The 20,422-nt window shown below is 40.7% G+C and overlaps 1 protein-coding gene across 1 annotated transcript in view; it reads right to left on the bottom strand.

Annotated features, from left to right (window-relative positions):
• The window catches only part of LTK (leukocyte receptor tyrosine kinase), a 108,985-nt gene that overhangs the window by 66,206 nt on the left and 22,357 nt on the right, over positions 1–20,422 (bottom strand). Inside the window, exons 2-3 of the mRNA XM_070931307.1 lie at positions 9,830–9,928; positions 4,462–4,614 (exon numbers count right to left, since the gene is read on the bottom strand). Coding sequence (XP_070787408.1) covers positions 4,462–4,614; positions 9,830–9,928 — 252 coding nt within the window. The remainder of the gene's footprint in view (positions 1–4,461; positions 4,615–9,829; positions 9,929–20,422) is intronic.

Below are 20,422 nucleotides of genomic sequence, written 5' to 3'. Positions count from 1 at the left end.
TTTTGCAATTGTCTGAAAGAGTTTTTCTGGCCTTGATGAAATACTGACATGATCAGAAAGGAATGGTTGTCCCGTACAACTGACTGCCCTTTCACAGAAGAGAGTTGAGAGAAACCATTTAACTTAGATTTATGACTTCATGGTCATCATATGTAACAAATGAAACCAGGACAAAAGTTATATATACATACACTACTCTCTCCCCCTCCCCCACATACAACAAATGTATGCCTGCAAAGAACTTGGATTGATTGATTATTGACTGACTGACTGATTGACTGACTGACTGAATTTAGAGGCTTTTTGTCTCCAGAATTAGTCTGGGCAACTTACACTTAAAAATGGAAAGCAGTAAGAAGAAAAAAAGATTATGTATGAGGCAGGGGTGAAATCCAGCAGGTTCTGACAGGTTCTGGAGAACTGGTAGTGGAAATTTTGAGAAGTTCTGGAGAACCAGTAATGGAAATGTTGAGTGCTCCGGAGAACTGGCAAATATCACCTCTGCTGGCCCCAGAGTGGGGTGGGTGTTAGATCAGGCGCAGGAAATGAAGACGTGAGCAGCTCGATACATTTAGTAACTTTATTGGCTACAGTAACAAGACTGGCTGCGCGCTGCCGGAGCTCTCCTTATATTTGCTCCGGCAGTCGCACCGCCCCTGACAGTGATTCAAACTTTCCCGCCCGATGGCTGGCAGCCAATCCGGACGGATGTCCTTATAAGGACATAACAGTGGGAATGGAGAGTTTGAAATAGCCTTCCCCCAGGAGTGGGGAGGGAATGGGGATTTTGCAGTATCCTACCCCTGAAGTAACGGAAATTTTGAGCGCTCCGGAGAACTGGCAAATATCACCTCTGCTGGCCCCAGAGTGGGGTGGGAATGGAGAGTTTGAAATAGCCTTCCCCCAGGAGTGGGGAGGGAATGGGGATTTTGCAGTATCCTACCCCTGAAGTGCGGTGGGAATGGAGATTTTGCAGTATTCTTCCCCTGCCCTGCTCACCAAGCTACGCCCACAGAACCGGTAGTAAAAAAATTTATATTTCACCACTGGTATGAGGGTTCACATTCCACAGACCAAAAAATACAATTTGCAGAGATTTCACAACCTCTCTATCCAAGGCTTGGAAGAACAGCCACATTTTAAGAGGTGTGTGAAACATCATTGGGGTGGGAGATATGTGGATCTTTGAAGGGATATTATCACAATAGAAAAGGCACAATTACTGGGTCCAAATAGGTGGCATTGTTTAACTGAAAGGACCCAAAGTGCATAAACTCTGCTGAATGAGAGCACCATGGCAAATAGATGACTCAAACAACCTTGTCTTGCGCCATGAGAAGTTTTATAGATGAATACTGCCCTTGAAATCCCATTGTAGCTCTTAAAGTAATAGGGGCACATGGATACATCAAAATATACTCAGCATTGCCGGCAGTGCTGTCTTTGGGACCAGCTGTAGCTTCTGTAGTCTTCAAGGGCAGTCTCATGTTGAACACATTGCACATCCAACTGTGAAGTGACTAGAGCATGAGTAGGAGCTATCAGTTCAAGACAAACCCTAGACAGCACTCAAGATTTAAATGGAGAAGTGCAATCCCATTAAGCCTAAAGATAGAAAGGTGTCAGATTTTGTGTGTGGGGATGATGGAGGTGGGGCAAAAATCCAAAGCTACTTAATTTGAGGATTAAGCCTGAATCTGTTCCTCCCCATTCAGACCTGCATGGCTTCTGGCCATTGGGGCAGATCATTGATGACATCCCTTGGCTATCCATGGATCAAAATACAAAGCTGGGTATCATCCCTGTATTGATGATATTGGACCTCAAATCAACAAATAGCCTCCTTTAATGGTTTCTTGAAAAATCTTAATAAGGTATCTTCGAATGCCTGGAGACATCAATGTTTTGTCACATTGAATTTCAGAGGATATGGAGTAAAATCATTCCCAATCTTATTTCAGCAACACAACAACATTAATCTTCCTTTCCTCCTTTGATTTTCTGCACAGTAGATAGATAAACAACTGTTCTCTAGGAAGCTAGTCTCCATATACTGTAGCTTCTGGCTGCATAAAAACACACACCATAAGAGTGTCTTTTTTCAGTTCTCAATCCTCTGCAGGGAAACGAGGGAGATTGCTTTACACTGAGATCATTAATCTATTTCTTTTTTTAAATAAATTTTTATTAAAAGTTTTACAAAGCATGTAAAAACTAATACAAACTAAAATAGAAGCAAGAAATAAACAATGCAGAAAGAAAGACTTAAAAACAAAAAGATGTTTCTGATTTCCTTTGCGGCAAATATAAGTACAATTACAAAATTATCTCTTAGTCTATGTTTAGAAAAAGCTTCCTTTTTCTATTTTCCAGGTTTTTTTTATAATGAAAATCATAAATCATAGCTGTGGGGGTTTTTTTTTTCTATTTCATGGAAAAGTCATATAAGGGGTTTACACCCAACTATAAATGTTGAAGTTAGATGATTAGTCCATCTAGTTCAATAGTAAACTAATCTATCATTTCTTAATCAGATGTAATTAATAATAATAATAATAATAATAATAATAATAATAATAATAATAATAATAATAATAATAATAATAATAATAATTTTATTTCTATACCACCCTTCTCCCGAAGGACTCAGGGCGGTGTACAGCCTATTTAAAAACACAAGACAAAACAGCAATTAAAATTTAAAATGATTAAATAATTTGGCTCAATTAAAACCCCAGAAATTTAAAATACCTCAATTTAAAACTATTATGTTGATAGCCCAGCCTGGCGGAACAACAATGATGGAGGCTGGTGGACATCAAATGGAGAATAGTGGTTCTACAGGTTATCAGGTCAGGGTAGAGTGGTCTAGTTTGATTGACAGCAGCTTCCTAGCAGCTCCCTTTCAAATAGCAGTACTTCCAGCCTTAGCTGGTGCCCAATAATATTTAATGCACATGCTCTGTCATGGAGCTGTGGCATTCCTATGACGGGTTAGGAGCAAGCAGAAATAATGGCTGATATACCAAGTTAACATTTCAAACACTTCAATATGTGTGGGGGCAGGGGTGAAATGTCAAAATGTTTGCTACCGGTTCTGTGGGCATGGCTTGATGGTGGTCATGTGACCAAGTGCGCGTGGCCAACTTGACATCACTCACTGTTAGAACATTTTGAAGCACATTCTGCCCCTTCTGAAGCCCCCAACACTTTGAGTTTTCCTCCGCCACCCAAGTGAACATTGGAGCCTTCTCTTGACCCGCTCTCCATCCCGGAGGGCTGCGCATTCCCACCCCCCACCAATCCTCCATACAAACCAGTGGTGAAATCCAAAAATTGCTTCCTCTTTCTTTCTTTCTTTCTCTTTCTCTTTCTCTTTCTTTCTTTCTCTCTCTCTATCTCTTCCTCCCTCCTCTCCCCCACTCCCCACCCTCACTCCCCACCCCCAGCCCCAGGGAATAACTGTAAGGAAATTTGGCCACATTCTTTCTGTCTCTGGAAATAAATCTTGTGTTGCAAAAGGAGTGACTGTCAGGCTGATACAGCACAGCGCCACGAGGTTGCCTCGAGGGGAGCAGACAGAGCTGAATCTCTCTCTCTTTCGCTGCCCGACTGCAGCAGGAAACAGCAGGCAGCCCTCTCTGTCTTTCATCTCTCTTTCTCTCATCTTTCTCTTTCTCCCTCTCTCTTTCTCCCTCTCTCGTTTGTGTACGTGTGTGCATGAATGCATGCTTGTTCCCTCTTGAACCATTTCCAAAAACAGGCGAGGGTTGGATTTGTTTGGGTTTCTTTTGCTGATGTTGTTCTTTCTTCTTTGGGTGTTTTTTACCATATGATTTAAATCAAGTGTCATTTCAGGCTCCCAGATAAATGAAGCACTTTTGTCTCCCTGCTGTGGTTCCCTGTCGGCTGGCTGAGAGAAGTTCTCTAGCAGAGAGAAGTTTCCTGTGGATGGGCTCCAGCATGAGTTTGAAAGCTCAGAAGACAAAACCTCTGTTCCCGGTGACCAACCCAGATTGGATCCTCCAACATTGTCCTGAGACATGTATATTTGCCTTCATTCATGACAGCCATTCTTGTTTGCTTCAGCAGTGTTGGCAGGGGTGAAATCCAGCAGGTTCTGACAGGTTCTGGAGAACCGGTAGCGGAAATTTTGAGCAGTTCAGAGAACCGGCAAATACCACCTCTGGCTGGCCCCAGAGTGGGGTGGGAATGGAGGTTTTGCAATATCCTTCCCCGAGGAGTGGGGAGGGAATGGGGATTTTGCAGTATCCTTCACCTGCCACACCCACCAAGCCACACCACGCCCACCATGCTACGCCCACAGAACCGGTAGTAAAAAAATTTGGATTTCACCACTGTGTTGGGTACCATACAGTAGTAAATCCAACTGGGAAAGGAAGCTCTCTAGGCAGACAGGTAATTAACCACAAATATAAAGATGGAGCAAAAATTTATAACCTTCCAGATCTCTGTTGGATGAGCTTATGTCCATAATGTGTTGATCTTCTTGAGAAGTCAGAGCAACAACTGAAGATAGTAGCCAGTCAGGTTGTCCAAAGCTATTAGCAGACATAATCCAAGAACAGTTCCATCCAAAATTACATGGAGTTTCTATTATAAAAGAGACAAAAAATCATTAATGGCAATTAACCAACCAGCCAATCAATCAAGATATTACTATAATCAATGATACCAACTTTAATAAATGAGTTACATTTATTTTTTATCAGACACAATACAACACATCTGGCTATATGCAAACATAAAATAGAAGATATCCTTTGTCCCAGATTATTTCCCACTATATTTTAATAACAGTAAAGAAGTGATGTAAAATTAACTGTTGCACGGCTGTTACTGACAAAGTCCTGACTTTGCTGATTGGATGAATACCACAGCATGCTTGAGCTATCTACAGAGGATACTAACTCATATTTTTTTCTGAATGCATTTTAGTAGTTGGTCACTGATTCAAAAAAAAAGACGTGTCATATGGAGCAGAGGTAGGTTTCAGCAGGTTCTGAACAGTTCTGGAGAACTGTTAGCGGAAATTTTGAATAGTTCGGAGAACCAGTAGTAAAAATTCTGACTGGCCCCACCCCCATCTATTCTCTGCCTCCTGAGTCCCAGCTGATCAGGAGGAAATGGGGATTTTACAATATCCTTCCCCTGGATTGTGGGGGATGGAGATTTTACAATATCCTTCCCCTGGAGTGGGGTGGGAATGGAGATTTTACAGTATCCTTCCTCTACCATGGTCACAAGCCACGCCTACCAAGCCACGCCACGCCCACTAAGCCACACCCACAGAACTGGTAGTAAAAAAATTTGAAATCCACCACTGATGTGGAGCAGTTATAAAAGTACGCCATTCATTTCAGCAATGTTCTGATGGAGTATTCCTCTTTAGGATCAATTTTAAGAATGCAGGAAATTAAGTTTTGCAAGCTTAAAAAAGAGCTAAGTTGTCTGTGGTGCTGATTAGCTACCATTTCAAAACTTTCTCATCTAACAGTTATGCTTTTCAGAATGTCTCCTTTAATAAGAAAAAGAAAATCCACACTAATTTATACATACATTTCTGTCTAATTTGCATGAAACCTATCAAATGGAGAAGAATGATGACTGAACAAATATTCAATTTACTAGCATGTTTACTTATTGCTTCACTCATAAAATTGATTTAGCCTGTGACACAAGAGCACCTTAAGCGCTCTTTTCATTTGGCTGTACATCCCTTCTGACGTTATTCAGACTCCAATTTACATTGGCTACTTCAGTAAAACTAGGAGAAGGCTTTGCTCCACCCAGCAGCTGTTCAGAGGTGACAGCCTGTTCTGTAATTAAAAATGTAACTAAGCAAAATTCTGAAAGCCATAAATGATAGAAGAGCAACTAAGATGATGAAGGGCCTGGAGACTAAAACATATGACAAATAGTTGCAGGAATTGGGTTTGTCTAGTCTGTAGAAAAGAAGAACTACGGACAACTTATTTTCCAAAGGACTAGAAGGCAAGACAAAAATCAATGGATGGAAACTAATCAAGGAGAGAAACAACCTAGAACTAAGGTGAAACTTCTTAACAGTGAGAACAATTAACCAGTGGAATGGCTTCAGAAGTTGCAAGTTCTTCATCACTGGAGGTTTTTAAGAAGAGTCTGAAATGGTACAGGGTCTCCTGTGCTCAAGCAGTGGGTTGGACTAGAAGACCTCCAAAGTCCCTCCAGCTGTATTCTGATTCTGATAATTTTTTTTATTTTTATTTTTATTTTTTTATTTTTTTATTTAAATTTGTATACCGCCCTTCTCCTGGTGGACTCCGGGCGGTGCACAGCCAAGTAAAAAACATCCAATACAAAATTTAAAAATTTAAAAGAATTATATCTTTTGGCCGAAAATTAAGAACCTTACGACTAAAACCCATTAAACAATTAAAAAATCTAATATCTCAAAAACGAGATAATGAGCACCAATTTGAAATTCTATGCCTCTGCATACAATTAGCCAGCCACTGGATATGTTTGAGCATTCTTTTACTACTGAAATATTTATTAGTTAAAATGTGTGTTTGGTCACCATTTTCTTCATTAAAAACCAATACATTCAATGTCACAAATAGAGCAGGCCTTCCAAGAATTTAGTAAGATTTCTTATTCCTAGCTTCTACACCAGGGGTGTCAAACTCACATCGTCATGGCCGCGTCACATGAAGTATTGGGACTTTTTTCCCCTTCACTAAACCAGGTGTAGGCATGGCCAGCATGTGACACATCTGGCCCGCGGGCCGGGACTTTGACAGCCCTGTTCTACACATTCAAATTTTTTTCTGAGGCACACAGAACAGCTGCACCGAGTTTACAAGTTTGGAGACCTTTTCATAGCTGTCCACACTTAAATAATTTTTTCCTTGTATGTGGGTCTGCAAAAATTGAACAAAGCAAAGCTGATGGCTCCTAAATGTACCACAGTCTAAAAATTATTTTAAAAAATTGATTATAAGACACTGGATATTTTACTTTAAACTAGGACATGTTTTCTTTTCAAAAATATGTTTTGTTATCTGAGCGCTGTTAGCCCCAAGCAAAAAAAGGCATATTTGCCTCATTCCCATTATTTTTACATCCATATATTCTTCACTAGTTTAAAATACACACTTTGCATTATTATGTCTGTACTATTCCAGTCTTATCCAGATTATGTGACATGGAGGAAAAGTACCCTGAAAAGGAGGGGGGTTTGAGGAATTGGCTGTATTTGCAAATTGATCATTCACATTCCAACTCCCAAATCTTTTTTCTTCTAAAGCATTTCAAGCCTCAGTGACATGTAGGCATGAAATAATTAAATAAAACACGTACCTTCTCTTCAGTTTGTAGTGCATGTTATGTGAAGAATGCATGTCATATGGGTTCTGGCTTGAAACGAAAACAAACTTCTCCAAATAATACTTGATTAAAAAAATGTTTTGTATTACATAGGATGTGTTTTCCACTCAGCTGAATTAATTTGGAGTAACAAATATTTGGGGTAAGAATTTTTTTTTCTCTAAAGCTGCATGGTTGAATTTATCAGGTTCTTTATAAAAATACAAGAACACAGGGAAAGCACATAGAAAACATATACTAAAGAGAAATGATTACAAGATTACCGTATTTTTCGGAGTATAAGATGCACCTTCCCCCCCCAAAAGAGGCTGAAAATTTGGGTGTGTTTTATACTCCGAATGTAGTTTTTTCTGAAGCTGTTTTTCAGCCCTAACGAGGTGCTAATGAGGCGCTAGCAAGTGAAGTGATCTTCCCAGCTTTGCCTGCTCCCTCGACTCTCTGCTGTGCTTTAAGGAAGCGCTAGCAATCTCCATGCTTTGCTCTGACTCTCAGCTGTTCTTTAGAAGCTTTTTTTCAGTCCTAACTAGGCACTAGCCAAATGAAGCGATCTCCCCCGTGCTTTGCCTGCTTTTCTCATTGCTGCTTCCTCTCAGCCATGTCTTAGAAGCTGTTTTTTATCCCCAAGCAGGGGATAAAAAACCAGCAAAATAATGTGCTGAAGCTGACCAGACTAAGGATGCTAGCCAGATGAATACCTGGTAGGCAGATTTTTCTTTCCTATTTTCCTCCCCAAAAACTAACCTGTGTCTTATACTCGGGTGCATCTTATACTCCGAAAAATTTGGTAGTAATATTACTACTACCCTGTTTTCCCCAAAATAAGACATCCCCTGATAATAAGGCCAATTGGGCTTTGAGCACATGGCAATAAGGCCAAGCACTTATTTCAGCGTTCAAAAAAATATAAGACAGGGTCTTATTTTCGGGAAAACATGGTACTACTAACTACCTGCTTGTCTTGTCCAGTTCCTTTCTTGAGAAACAGTTGCTGAAGAAAATAAATAAGACTTTATTGGGATTAAATATTTATTGAATAACTTGATCTAAAGATTAACACTGCCAATACATCACTCCTTAGGCTCAAGAATAGTTGAGAACAAAATATATTTTTCTACAGTTTTTGCAAGTTTATTTACAAATATTTCTTTATACATTTTGGAATTTATCGATGGAACATGCTGTCAAATGTATCTGGAAAACATTATTTAAAATGAAAAGAGCATGCCCAATTGCTATGGAACAAATAGAGGGTAATCACTGCTGGTGGTGCAGTGGTTCAAGTGCAGTATTTCAGGCAAACTCTACCCACAGTCTGGAGTTCGATCCTGACGGATCTCATGGTTGATTCAGTCTTCCATCCTTCTGAGGTTGGTAAAATGAAGACCCAGATTGTTGGGGGCAATATACAAATACATTGTAAACTACCCAGAGAATGCTGTTGTGTAGTATATAAGTCTAAATACTATTGCTATTTGTTGTCATGCTTCTGGGTTCTTGGAAGCATTTGGCTTGCTACAACTGAAAGAAGATGTCAGACAAGACTGATCTTATCCAACATGTACATGAAAGGAAAATAAGTCCAAAACAGGCCTGCTAAAAATACTTCCTTGAAACATCAAGTTGACTATGTTCCACTGCAACAACACTTAGAATGGCTCGGTATTTTCTTCTATCTTTGAAATAAAACCCTTTCAATGCTAACATTTTGTTTTAACCTTGGGAGCATTTAAAAAATCCATTTTGAGATCTGAATGGTTTGATGGTTTGAATGGACTATTTCAAGATAGTATTCCACGACTGCTCAAAACAGCCAGGTTTTGTCTCAATCTTGAACAAAGTCTTAAAACAGACATGTTTTGTTTCAAGCTCAAAATGCTTTAAAATGTCTGTTTCGAGCTTTTCCACATTTTTTTCCACATTCCTGAACTTTATTCGTGAATGAAATAAATATCATTTTTTCTGAAGGCTTGGTTTAAATGAGAACTAATGCACTAACTACGTAACAGATTATATCTCTTATCATCCTCAGGCTAGATTTAATGTACATTCATTTAACCTTACATCAAAATCTATATCCCTATCAGTTGTATGCACACTGAAAGTCAGCACTAGCTTAAAATATTTATTCAGTTTACTCATTTTTCATTCACCGCTTCCCTAAACCTTAAAGGTCTATAGCAGTAGCACTTGTATGTCTTCTTAGGATCCTAAGGTAGATGAGAGGTTGTTGAAAATTATTGAATTCTTTAGATTCCCTAGATAAGAATAAGAGAGGGCAATAATCTGAATAGTTCACCAAGGCTGTTTAAAACATAAACTGTAACAAAAGACCAATACCAGCTGAGCTCTTCATTGGAAAGAAGAGAACTGCATGCACAGCAAAAGAAAAGCAAACTGCGCAATTTGATGGAAATGTTTTAAAGAAGAAAGAGTAAAGTACCTGGATGGGAAGAATGACCAGAAGAAAGAATCCAGTTCCTTTCTGGAGGTACATAGGGGAAAGATGAGTCTTTCTCATCTGATTTAGTTAAGGCAACATCTGCAACAGAGAACAGTATGAAAACAAAAAATTAAATGGTACCAAAGACTTCAGTGACTAGAGAGAGAGTGACAATATTGGCTGATGGAAGTTCCTGAAGTTATACTGAGTGACTTGAAAATAATAATCCAAGAATGGTTTATTTACAAGAAAACATGTCTGTTTCATTCCTTTTTTAAAAATTCTCTCTCTCTCTCTCTCTCTCTCTCTCTCTCTCTCTCTCTCCCTCCCTCCCTCCCTCCCTCCCTCCCTCTCCATACACACACACCAGTGGTGGGTTGCCCCTGGTTTGGACCTGTTCGCAAGAACCGGTAGTAAAACTGGCAGGAGGCTCCGCCCACTGATCTGGACGTCATCATAGGTGATCTGTGCATGTGCAGAAGAGAGCAAGCGAAGTGCGTGCTCGTGGGCGCCATGCAAACCGGTAGTAAAGGTAAGTAGAACCCACCCCTCATACACACACACACACACACACACACACACACACACACACACACACACACACAGAGACAGAGAGAGAGAGACACACACAGAGTTATTAACCACTAACCCATTTCCTGAGGACTTGAGGTGAGTTACGGTAAAAAATAAAACAAGCCAATGCAAACAATATTGCAGTTGACCTAATCTAATGAATCCTAGGCAGCTCTTAAGACTTTCAGCACCCATATAACAACAAGGCTTTTTGGAAAGCCAGAAAGTTGGGGCTTCTTTATCACAGTAGGAAGGTTGGTCCAAAGAGCAGGTGCAGTCAATGAGAAGGTATTTTCAGCCACTCACCTCTCATAGCTTGCATGGGATGGCTTGAATCTGTGGCAAATATAGTCCCCTTGTATAAAATTTTAAAGGGGCAACCAGCATATTGAATTGAAGCTAGACACAAAGCAATAACCAATGCAAATAACTTGTGATGATACGTGGGCTCGGGGGCGGGCGGGGGGGGGGGAGTGCCAAGCAATTACAAAAAAAAAAAAAATCTATATATATGAGTCCTGGGAAAGCATAAACTGAAATAAAGGGGTTTTTTGGCAGGCTTTCAGGATTCTGTTACAATACTTCAATTGCTTTAAAGCATGTAGGAAAGCTCCTAGCTAGCACATCCTTCTCCTGAACTTGAAAGGTGACAACATTCCTGAAAGCCTTTTTACTCTCTCCTCAGAGAGACTTTGGATCTTGCCTTTTAGCTCTAGAATATGACATCCCTCTCCCTGCTACAGCTTGCCCATCAGTTTCTTCTGAAATACCAAAGCAAGACCCATCCCCTGAACTGTCTTCAGATTTGTCAGACAGTGACAATCTGCTTCCTGCCATAAATGTTTCCCCATTGTTGTTGTCAGACAAGATGGGGGGGGTAGCATATTCTAGCTTTGCCTAAATCAGTGATGGCTAACCTATTTGCCATCCTGTGCCAAAAGCGGGGGGGAGCGCGAGGGGGGGGTCACGTGTGCGTGCTCACACTCATAATTAATTGCGCCCCACCCCCTGCGCTCCCCATGCTTTTGGCACATGATGGCCCGGTGGGCCCGGTAGGCCCGTTTTTTCGCCCTCCCCAGGTTCCAGATGCTTTCTAGGAGCCTGGGGAGGGTGAAAACAGGCTTTCCCATCCCCACGGAGGCTGTTTCCCAACTTCCAGTGGGCCCAGAAGGCCCGAAAATCAGCTGGCCGGCGTGCGCATGCATGCTGGAATTGAGCTAGGGCAACGCTCGCGTGCCCACAGATATGGCTCCGCATGCCACCTGTGGCACGCGTGCCATAGGTTCGCCATCATGGGCCTAAATCTTTCATTTCAGACTTGTCAATTGATCTTGACAAGTTGCCTTACCCATTCTTGGAGACAAATGTGAGGGGGGAACATGGGGGGGCAGTGGTGGGTTTCAAATGTTTTTACTACCGGTTCTGTGGGTGTGGCTTGGTGGGCGTGGCATGGCTTGATGGGTGTGGCTTGGTGGGCGTGGCAGGGGAAGGATACTGTAACATCTCCATTCCCATCCCACTCCAAGGGAAGGATACTGTAAAATCTCCATTCCCTCCCCAATCCAGGGGAAGGTTACTGCAAAATCCCCATTTCCTCCCAATCAGCTGGGAATTGGGAGGCAGAGAATAGATAGGGGTGGGGCCAGTCAGAATTTTTACTACCCGTTCTCGGAACTACTCAAAATTTCTGCTACCGGTTCTCCAGAACTGGTCAGAACCTGCTGAAACCCATCTATGGGGTGGAGGCAGAGGCAAGATAGTATGATAAAAACTGGATTTGAGAAGGGAGGAGAGAAAGCTGAGTTTTTACAGAAAAGCTATCAGAACCTTGGGAAAGTAGAAAGTATGAGAAAGAAACTCAGAAGAACTCTGCCTTGATTTTGTTTGATATACATAATGAGGGGCATTGACTGGCCTTTGAGATTTTATTTTTGTACCTTAAAGGCATTAAAGTACACCCTGAGATATCAAGAGACTTCTGTTGTTTTTTTTTTCTGATCTGGCCAGTCTTGAAGGGCTGACCCAATACGTGTAATATTGCTAAATCTGTTCTATCTGTTCTTAGCAGATAGTCCTGCATTCTATAGACCTTGACACTTCCAGTTTTGTCTCCATGTATCATCTACATTGCATTACCTATGAAGTGACAAGGAAATGAATTACTATTGTCAAGGGAATCTTGGTCCAAAAAGGCCTGTAACTGGCATATCAGTCAAAGCTGGACAACTCCTTTTTTGATAGCTAACTTAATAGATATGGGGAATGCCATGGATATGATGTACTGTATGTTAACCTCAGGAAAGCATTCAACACAGTCGGAATTGATAAATTCATTAATAAACTGATAAAATATAGGCTAGATGATTAAATGAATTAAGTGGCTGAATGACTACCTTCAGAAAGTATTTATAAAGGGCTTTATATTAGTAGTATTAGGTGGAATGCCATAGACCTTATTCTGGGCCTTATTCAACATTTTTATTAGTGATCTGGATGAAGTGATTTGATTTTTGACCATGGGTTTATTTGTTAGATTTATGTTCCATCTTTTGTTCTGGAACACATTAAAGCATTTATAATACTCTGTTCTCTCAAACTCCCCACAGCCATTGACACACCTCAAAAGTCTATCTCTAAATGCAGACATTTCAAAATAGTAGGAGTAGGAAGACAGACAACAGAAAGGAAGAATCCATGGAAGTCAGCTGTCTTATAGTTCCTGCTTTCTTGCAACCCAAGTGCAGCATTGGTTGCTGCAGATAATACAGAATGAAAGCTAACAGAAACAGAAACGCAGATCTAAAATCAAGCCAATAGCAGACATGGCCAAAGTTATATCATCCATTGTCTCCATAAATATTTCACAATCTCCCTAGCCAGAGGAAGTGGCCTTTCTCTCTCTTGCTTGCAATTTTAGACTGTAGTTTTCTTTTTTAAAAAAAGGACCTGATTAAGAGTTGGCTGTAAAGTAAGCCAGTAAATAAAACCTGATATGCAGGAGGTCAGTCACTTACAGCAAAGTCAATTCATGATTAATTCAGAGAGTTCAAACCAAATATCTAGTAGCAGGCAAAGTGAAAAAAGAAAAGAAAAACCAGGCTCCCAGCATTATAACTAGAGGAAATAGGAAGATAATATTTCTAGCACTCAGGACTCAGAAGCTTTTGCGTGCCAGCCAAGGTTCAGCCTCAACTTTGTAAAAGTTTACAAAGTTTATGTTAGGATCTTACTCTTGAATTAACTTTGTGATTTCTGTACCTACTGCTACCCACATTCTGAAAACTGAGTAGAGGTCAACCAATGAGTCATCTCGCAAATCTCTTTGGGCTCCTTCTCTTTGGTCTCCTCTGTAACATCTATGGAAGGAGTTCAAAAACAAAAACAAAAACCCAAGCTAGTAATTGCAGCAACACAACTCCACTTCCCTTTTGAACATTTGTGCATGCATCAGTAGTGGGTTGCCCCCGGTTCTATAGAACCGGTAGTAAAACCAGCGGGAGGCTCCGCCCACCGACCCCGACGTCACTAAAACGCTTCTGCGCATGTGTGCAGAACCACTGTGAACTGGTAGTAAAAGTAAGTAGAACCCACCCCTGGCATGCATCATCATTTGTACAAAGAAGTGGGGCTTTGATCACATTGCCAAAGCACCACCTTCATTTTTTCTTTTTTCTTTTGCTTTTCCCAGAAGGTACTATTGTCTTCTTGTTCTGGTATGAGTAGCACAAAGATGCCTTACTAAGTATTCTTAGAGGGCATATCCTCATACGCCATGTCCATGTCTAACTTAGAGGCAGTTTTAAATTTGTATTTTAATATTCTGGTTTGAAAGTAGGGTTTGCCTTCTCCTGCCAACACCCTTTGTTGTCTGAATGATCTGTGGTGCTTTATGATCTTTTTTTTTTTTAACTTTTCAAAGCATTTTTTCTATTGCTTTGAAAAGCCTCTGCCGATCAGGCAACTCAGCTGGGAGTTGCCAGAGACTTTTCAAAGCATTTTTTTACCACCTCTTCAGCCAAGAGGTTGCAGAAAAAAATGCTTTGAAAAGCCTCTGATGATCCTAGCTGAGCCGCGTGATCTTCAGAGGCTTTTTTTTTTTACTTTTAAAAGCATTTTGTCTTCGGAATAAGTTGTAGAAAAAATGCTTTTAAAAGTAAAAAAAAAAAGCGTCTGATGATCGTGCAGCTCAGCTGGGCATGGTGGGGGGGAGGGGCCGCAGGGATTTTTGCTACCGGTTCTCCGAACCACCCGCTACTATCGCTACCGGATCGGGCAATCCGGTCAGAACCGGGAGCATTTCACCCCTGCTTTAGGGGAAAGAGCTAGTCAGTTGAAACAAGGATAGCTCATCTATGATGAGCCATGGTGGCACAGTGGTTAGAGTGCAGTACTGCAGGCTACTTCTGCTGACTGCTGACTGCCTGCAATTTGGCAGTTCAAATCTCACCAGGCTCAAGGTTGACTCAGCCTTCCATCCTTCCGAGGTTGGTAAAATGAGGACCCAGATTGTTGGGGGCAATATGCTGACTCTGTAAACTGCTTAGAGAAGGCTGAAAAGCACTGTAAAGTGGTATATAAGTCTAAGTGCTATTGCTATCTGAAACACTTCTAACTTCCACTGCCTGGTGCATGCTCATCAGGGAGATTCTGCAATGGAAAGAACATTGCCCAATGTAATCCACTTGGCCATCATCCAATAAAAATGTTGATAGAGCTCCAGTGAACACTTTTAGCTCCTTGGTTCACTGCCTCTGTGCTGAATTCCCCACTGCTTTGTTGTTGCTGCCATTTTTTTCTATGCCATTCCCCTTGCTCGCTAACAGATACCAAAGTTGCTGGCTATCTACCAAACTGGCAGGATCACCAAACATTTCCACACACAATCCTCAAAATTCTCAACAAAATGAGCCTACGAAGCAGGCATCTACCTCAGTGCCAAATTGGGGGAAAAAAGGGTGGAAAAGGCTTACAATCAAGGAGGAACCATCACATGTCACATAAATTCATCATAAATCCTGCTCAGCTAACATCAATGATGATCATGATGATGATCATGATGATATACATTGGATTGCACATCTGCTACTGTTGTCTAATCAGCCAGGGGATGATTGAAATCTGTGGTGTCTTGTCTACCAACAGAGAGACAGGGAAAAAGCTGAACTTGTCTGAAAGCCTCAGGCACCGCTGCTGTTTGTTTTGACTTTTTTAAAAAATGGCTCTCCTTCATACTCTTCAATCCTGCTATACAAACATCTTAGACTGTAAATCCTGCTGATAACAACCATCGCATGACTAACAAACCAGTGGGCCTTTTCCTCCTTCACCATGAAGGAAACCCCTTGTTTTCTCTACCTTCCTTGAGGCCACAGTATTTTTGACCAAAAATACATTTCCCTGTCAGATTTTTTTCCCCTTCCGAGATGGTATCCAAGATTACGTTCATGCTCTTTTTCTTCCTAAACAAATTTAATCAACAATAAAGTAAGCTAAATGAACTCAGCCCTTTTGGTATTTAGTTTGCTTCTTTTACAACGTAGAGGGAAATAAAAAGCAAAGGAACCAACAAACCTATCCTTCTATGCATTTATATCTGTTCAGAACTCTCCTGTTAGTTTGGAAGAGTGAATGATTTAATCTTTAAGTATTTTCACTGGAACAGTGACACGTTAACTCAGACCATGCACAGGAAGCTACCAGCACTTCCTTAACTCAACCATGACTTTCCCCAAGGTCTTGTGAAATCCTCAAGCCGTACACTTATTATAAATAAATAAATAAATAAATAAATAAATAAATAAATAAATAAATAAATAAATAAATAATTTTATTTCTATACTGCCCTTCTCCCGAAGGACTCAGGTTGGTGTACAGCCTATTAAAAACACAAAGACAAACATCAGTTAAAAATAATTAAAATTATTACATAATTTGGCTGAAATTTAAAACCCCAAAAATTTAAAACCCAATTTAAAAATCATTAAATTGATAGCCCGGCTTGGCAGAACAGCAGGGTCTTGAGGGCACAGCGAAATACACAGAGGTCGGAGATCTTGCGCATTTCCGGGGGCAGTTCGTTCCACAGGGCAGGGGCTCCCACAGAGAAGGCCCTCCCCCTGGGTGTTGCCAGCCGACATAACTTGGCAGATGGTACCCTGAGGAGACCCTCTCTGTGGGAGCGAACTGGCCGGTGGGAGGCTGTTTGTGGCAGAAGTCAGTCTCGAAGGTACCCGGGTCCTATGCCATGGAGCACTTTAAAGGTGGTGACCAACACCTTGAATCACACCTGGAAGACCACTGGGAGCCAGTGCAGCTCGCGCAGGAGGGGTGTCACGTGGGCACAATGGGTTGCACCCATAACCACCTGCGCGGCCGCATTCTGGACCAGCTGGAGCCTCCGAGTGCTCTTCAAGGGGAGCCCTTCAAGTTTAGCATTATACTTGCTAAACAGTTACAAGGGCTTATCCCTCCTTAAAATCAGGAATAGAGGGGACTTCTGGTGGCTCCGCCGACGCCGAAAGACACTCCTTTGTGAGCGCCAGCCCCAGGACTCCGAAAGAGCTGCTAGAACAGCGAAAATCAGCTGTTTAGCGGCTTGAAAACTTTCCTCCTGGGAGAAGGGGGGAAAGAGAGCCGATGGGTGTGGGTAGAGCTCCCCAAGAGCCCCAGGTTTCTTTTTTTTAAAATCTGGGGCTTAAAGGGTGAGAGCTCCCTGGGAAGCCTGTCATTGTTCCGGACTTGGGATGTTTCTGCTTCAAGCAGAACTAGATGTCACGACCACCCCAGCAACTCAACTTTAAGGAAAAAAAATTTGGACTTGAAAGCTGGCAGAGCAAATACAGGAGAAACTAAAATTGCAAGTATTAAACTTTAACTCCTAAAAGTCTATCACTTCCCTCTGATTTTCTATGGGAGAAAGGGAAAGTAAGATGGCGTTTGATTCTAACGAGGGCGTGGAGAAGTGAAAGTTAGATACAAAGTATTATGTGGTGCTGAAAGCCCCTGTTTAAAAGAAGAGGATTTTATTTTAAAAGGAGAAGGATTTAAAAATCATTTCTAAAAAAAAAAGACTTGTACCACTTAAGAACTGGAATAATTGATCTAGTTGTTGGAAAAGTATAAAGTGAAAGTTTTATTAGGAAAAAAAAAAGGGACTTCCAGTGGCAATGCGTCGTCGAGAGCAGCTCCTTTTGGAGCGCTAGCCCCGTGATCTGTTAAAGCCGCTTAAACAGCAAAAAACAGCTGTTTAGTGGTTTGAAAGTTTTCCCCTCGGGAAAAGAGGGGAAAGAGAGCAGTCAGGCTGAGGTTGAGCTCCCCAAGAGTCCCAGGAACAATTCTGGGGCACGAAGGGTGAGAGCTCCCTAGAAACCTGACACAAGCTCCGGACCCAGGACGCTTCTGCATTTAGCAGAACAAGATGCTGCGACCATCCCTGCAACATTTTAACACTATTTTGGATACAAAGCAGGCAGAGCAAAGACAGGAGGAACTCTAATTGCAAGTATTAAACTTTAACTCCTGTGTATTGAATACTTCCTTCTTGATTGCTGTGGGAAGAAAGTGAAAGGAAATGGCGCCGAGCCTTAATTGGGTGTGGTAGCGAAAGTTAACTTCAAAGTACTCATCTGCGCTGACAGTTTCTGCTGCTAATAAATGAGACTGGTCTCAAAAGAAAGACGAATTAAATTGGACTATAGAGAAATTTAAATTTACTGAGGACTGAAATTAATTGGAAATTGAGTTAACTTCTGGGAGTGGTTGCTGTAAAAGTTTTAATTTGGAACTGAAAACTTGAAAATGGCTTCTAAGCAAATAAAGATTGCTGGGGCTAAAATTACTGTGAGCTCCCCTATTCCACCACCCAAACCACAATCTTTGACAGCTCCAGCAGAACCACAAGTTTTAACCCTGGAAGCCTTGCAGCAAGCCTTAAAGCTGCAAGCCTTCTCTTTAGAAGAAAAATTTACTTTTGTTCTTGATGAAAAAATAAAAGTGGTGACTGATAAAATGGATGAAGTTAGTCTAGAAGTTACAGAAATCAAGGATAAAATTCAAGCTCGCAATAAGGCAATTAGAGAAGACATTATTTTTGCATTTAAAGGTCTGGCAAGTCATACTGAAGGGTTAGATGAAAGACTAGAGGAAGTTAATCAATCAAATGTGAATTTGGAGAATAAAATGGGAGAAGTTCAGACTCAGATAGAAAAAGCAGATTTAGAGGTGATGATGATGCAATACAGATCGATGGAATTTGCTATAAGAGTAAGAGGCCTGAAAGAAAATACCCAAGAGAATTTGAGAGAGATCTTTGCAGAAGCCTTTGCACAGATAATTCAAGAAAGAAAGGAGGATCTGGATTGGAAAATGGTTAAAATTTATCGCGTTAATTCATGGGTGGCCAGGCAGAGAAATTTACCAAGAGATATTGTAATTTACTTTACAACAAGAAGGCTAAGAAATATGATATTGCAGGCTTCCTACAAAAATAAACTTCAAGTGGCAGGGCAGGAAGTTCTAACACTAAAAGAAATTCCTCCCAAAATGTTGAGAGCAAGGAAGGACTATGCTTTTGTGGTGGATGAACTCAGAAAACGTCAGATACAGTATAGATGGGAGATTCCAACTGGATTGGTGGTGGATTATTCAGGACAGAGATTTTGTCTTAATACATTATGGAAAGCAAGGGATTTTTACTTTTATGTATTGAAGACTGGAGGTTCCTCTTCCCCAGAAACAAGAAGAAGAAAGGAAGTAGAGGAAACAAGAATGGGAGTGAAAGAAATTATCCAGGCTCTGGCAGAGGCTCAAGGAGGGGTTTCGATTGTTGAAGAAGATTTACTACAACTTACGAGCTCTGCCCAAGATGTGGAATTATTTGGCAAAGTAGAGGAGCCGAGGGATCAAAGGCAGACTTGAGCAGCAAAGAAACACCAAGAGGAATTAAAGGTGCAGCAAGCTCAGATCAAAGCACAAGAAACCACAAAATCAGAAGCAGTGGGAGAAGCTAGGCCGAAGATCAAAGTGAAAGATGACCTTCAGCTGATGCTTGAAAAGCTTCAAAGTGCCAAAAATGGCAAGTAAATTTCTAACTTGGAATGTCAATGGATTAAATTCACTGCAAAAGAGGAGGAAAATATTTCATTATCTGAAGCAGTACAAAAATGATATTATATGCTTACAAAAGACACATATTAGAATGCAAGATCAAAAATATTTAACAAATGCAAGACTGGGGACACATTTTATAGCATCTGCACCGGAGAAGAAAAATGGTATAGTTATATACCTAAAAAAAGACTTAATTGCTAAATTAATTGAAGCAGATCCACAAGGAAGATATATTGCAATTGAAATCTTAATAGAAGGAAAAAAAAAATTGATTGGACTATATGCACCAAATCAGCAACAAGAAAGTTTTTATAAGACTTTACATGCTAAATTAATACAGTGGAATTATAGAACACATATAATGATGGGAGACTGGAATGGAGTTTTGGATATTAAAAAGGATAACATTAAAAGTAGCCAATCTGGCGGAGATGGCTAAAATTTCTGCATATTTGAAGGACCGTTCGAATGAAAGATATGTACTGGAATGGAAAAGATGGATTGACTATATACAAAACAAATATGGGACTAAAAAGTTGCAAATAGCTTATGAATGAAATATTTAGGTGAATTCTTAGATTCTTATATTTTGGTATGTATGGGGGAGTTAAAGTGTAAGGGGGAGTGAAGAGCTTATAGTTAGTTTGTTTATGTTTGATTATGTTTGTTAAATCCTATACCCTGTATTTTGCTCTGGGAAGTCGGGGGGGGGGGGGAGGGAGAAGGGAATGGGTGGGGGGAGGAAGGGGGGGAAATTTGTTTGTAAAAATATTTTAAAACTTTTCAATAAAAAAAAAAGGAAAAAAAATGGCTGGCTTTTTTGAAAGTGATGAAGGCTCACCATTACATACATCAGTAAATACACAAATACTGACTGTGGATTTCTTTGAAGAAATTTTAGAATCATTTACC

This window comes from Pituophis catenifer, unplaced genomic scaffold, assembly GCF_029215685.1.
Source record: "Pituophis catenifer annectens isolate HBS135680 unplaced genomic scaffold, rPitCat1.0.hap2 SCAF_1, whole genome shotgun sequence".
Lineage (NCBI taxonomy): Eukaryota > Metazoa > Chordata > Lepidosauria > Squamata > Colubridae > Pituophis > Pituophis catenifer.
Note: the sequence above shows the minus strand (reverse complement) of the source record. Positions and strands in the feature narration are given on the sequence as shown.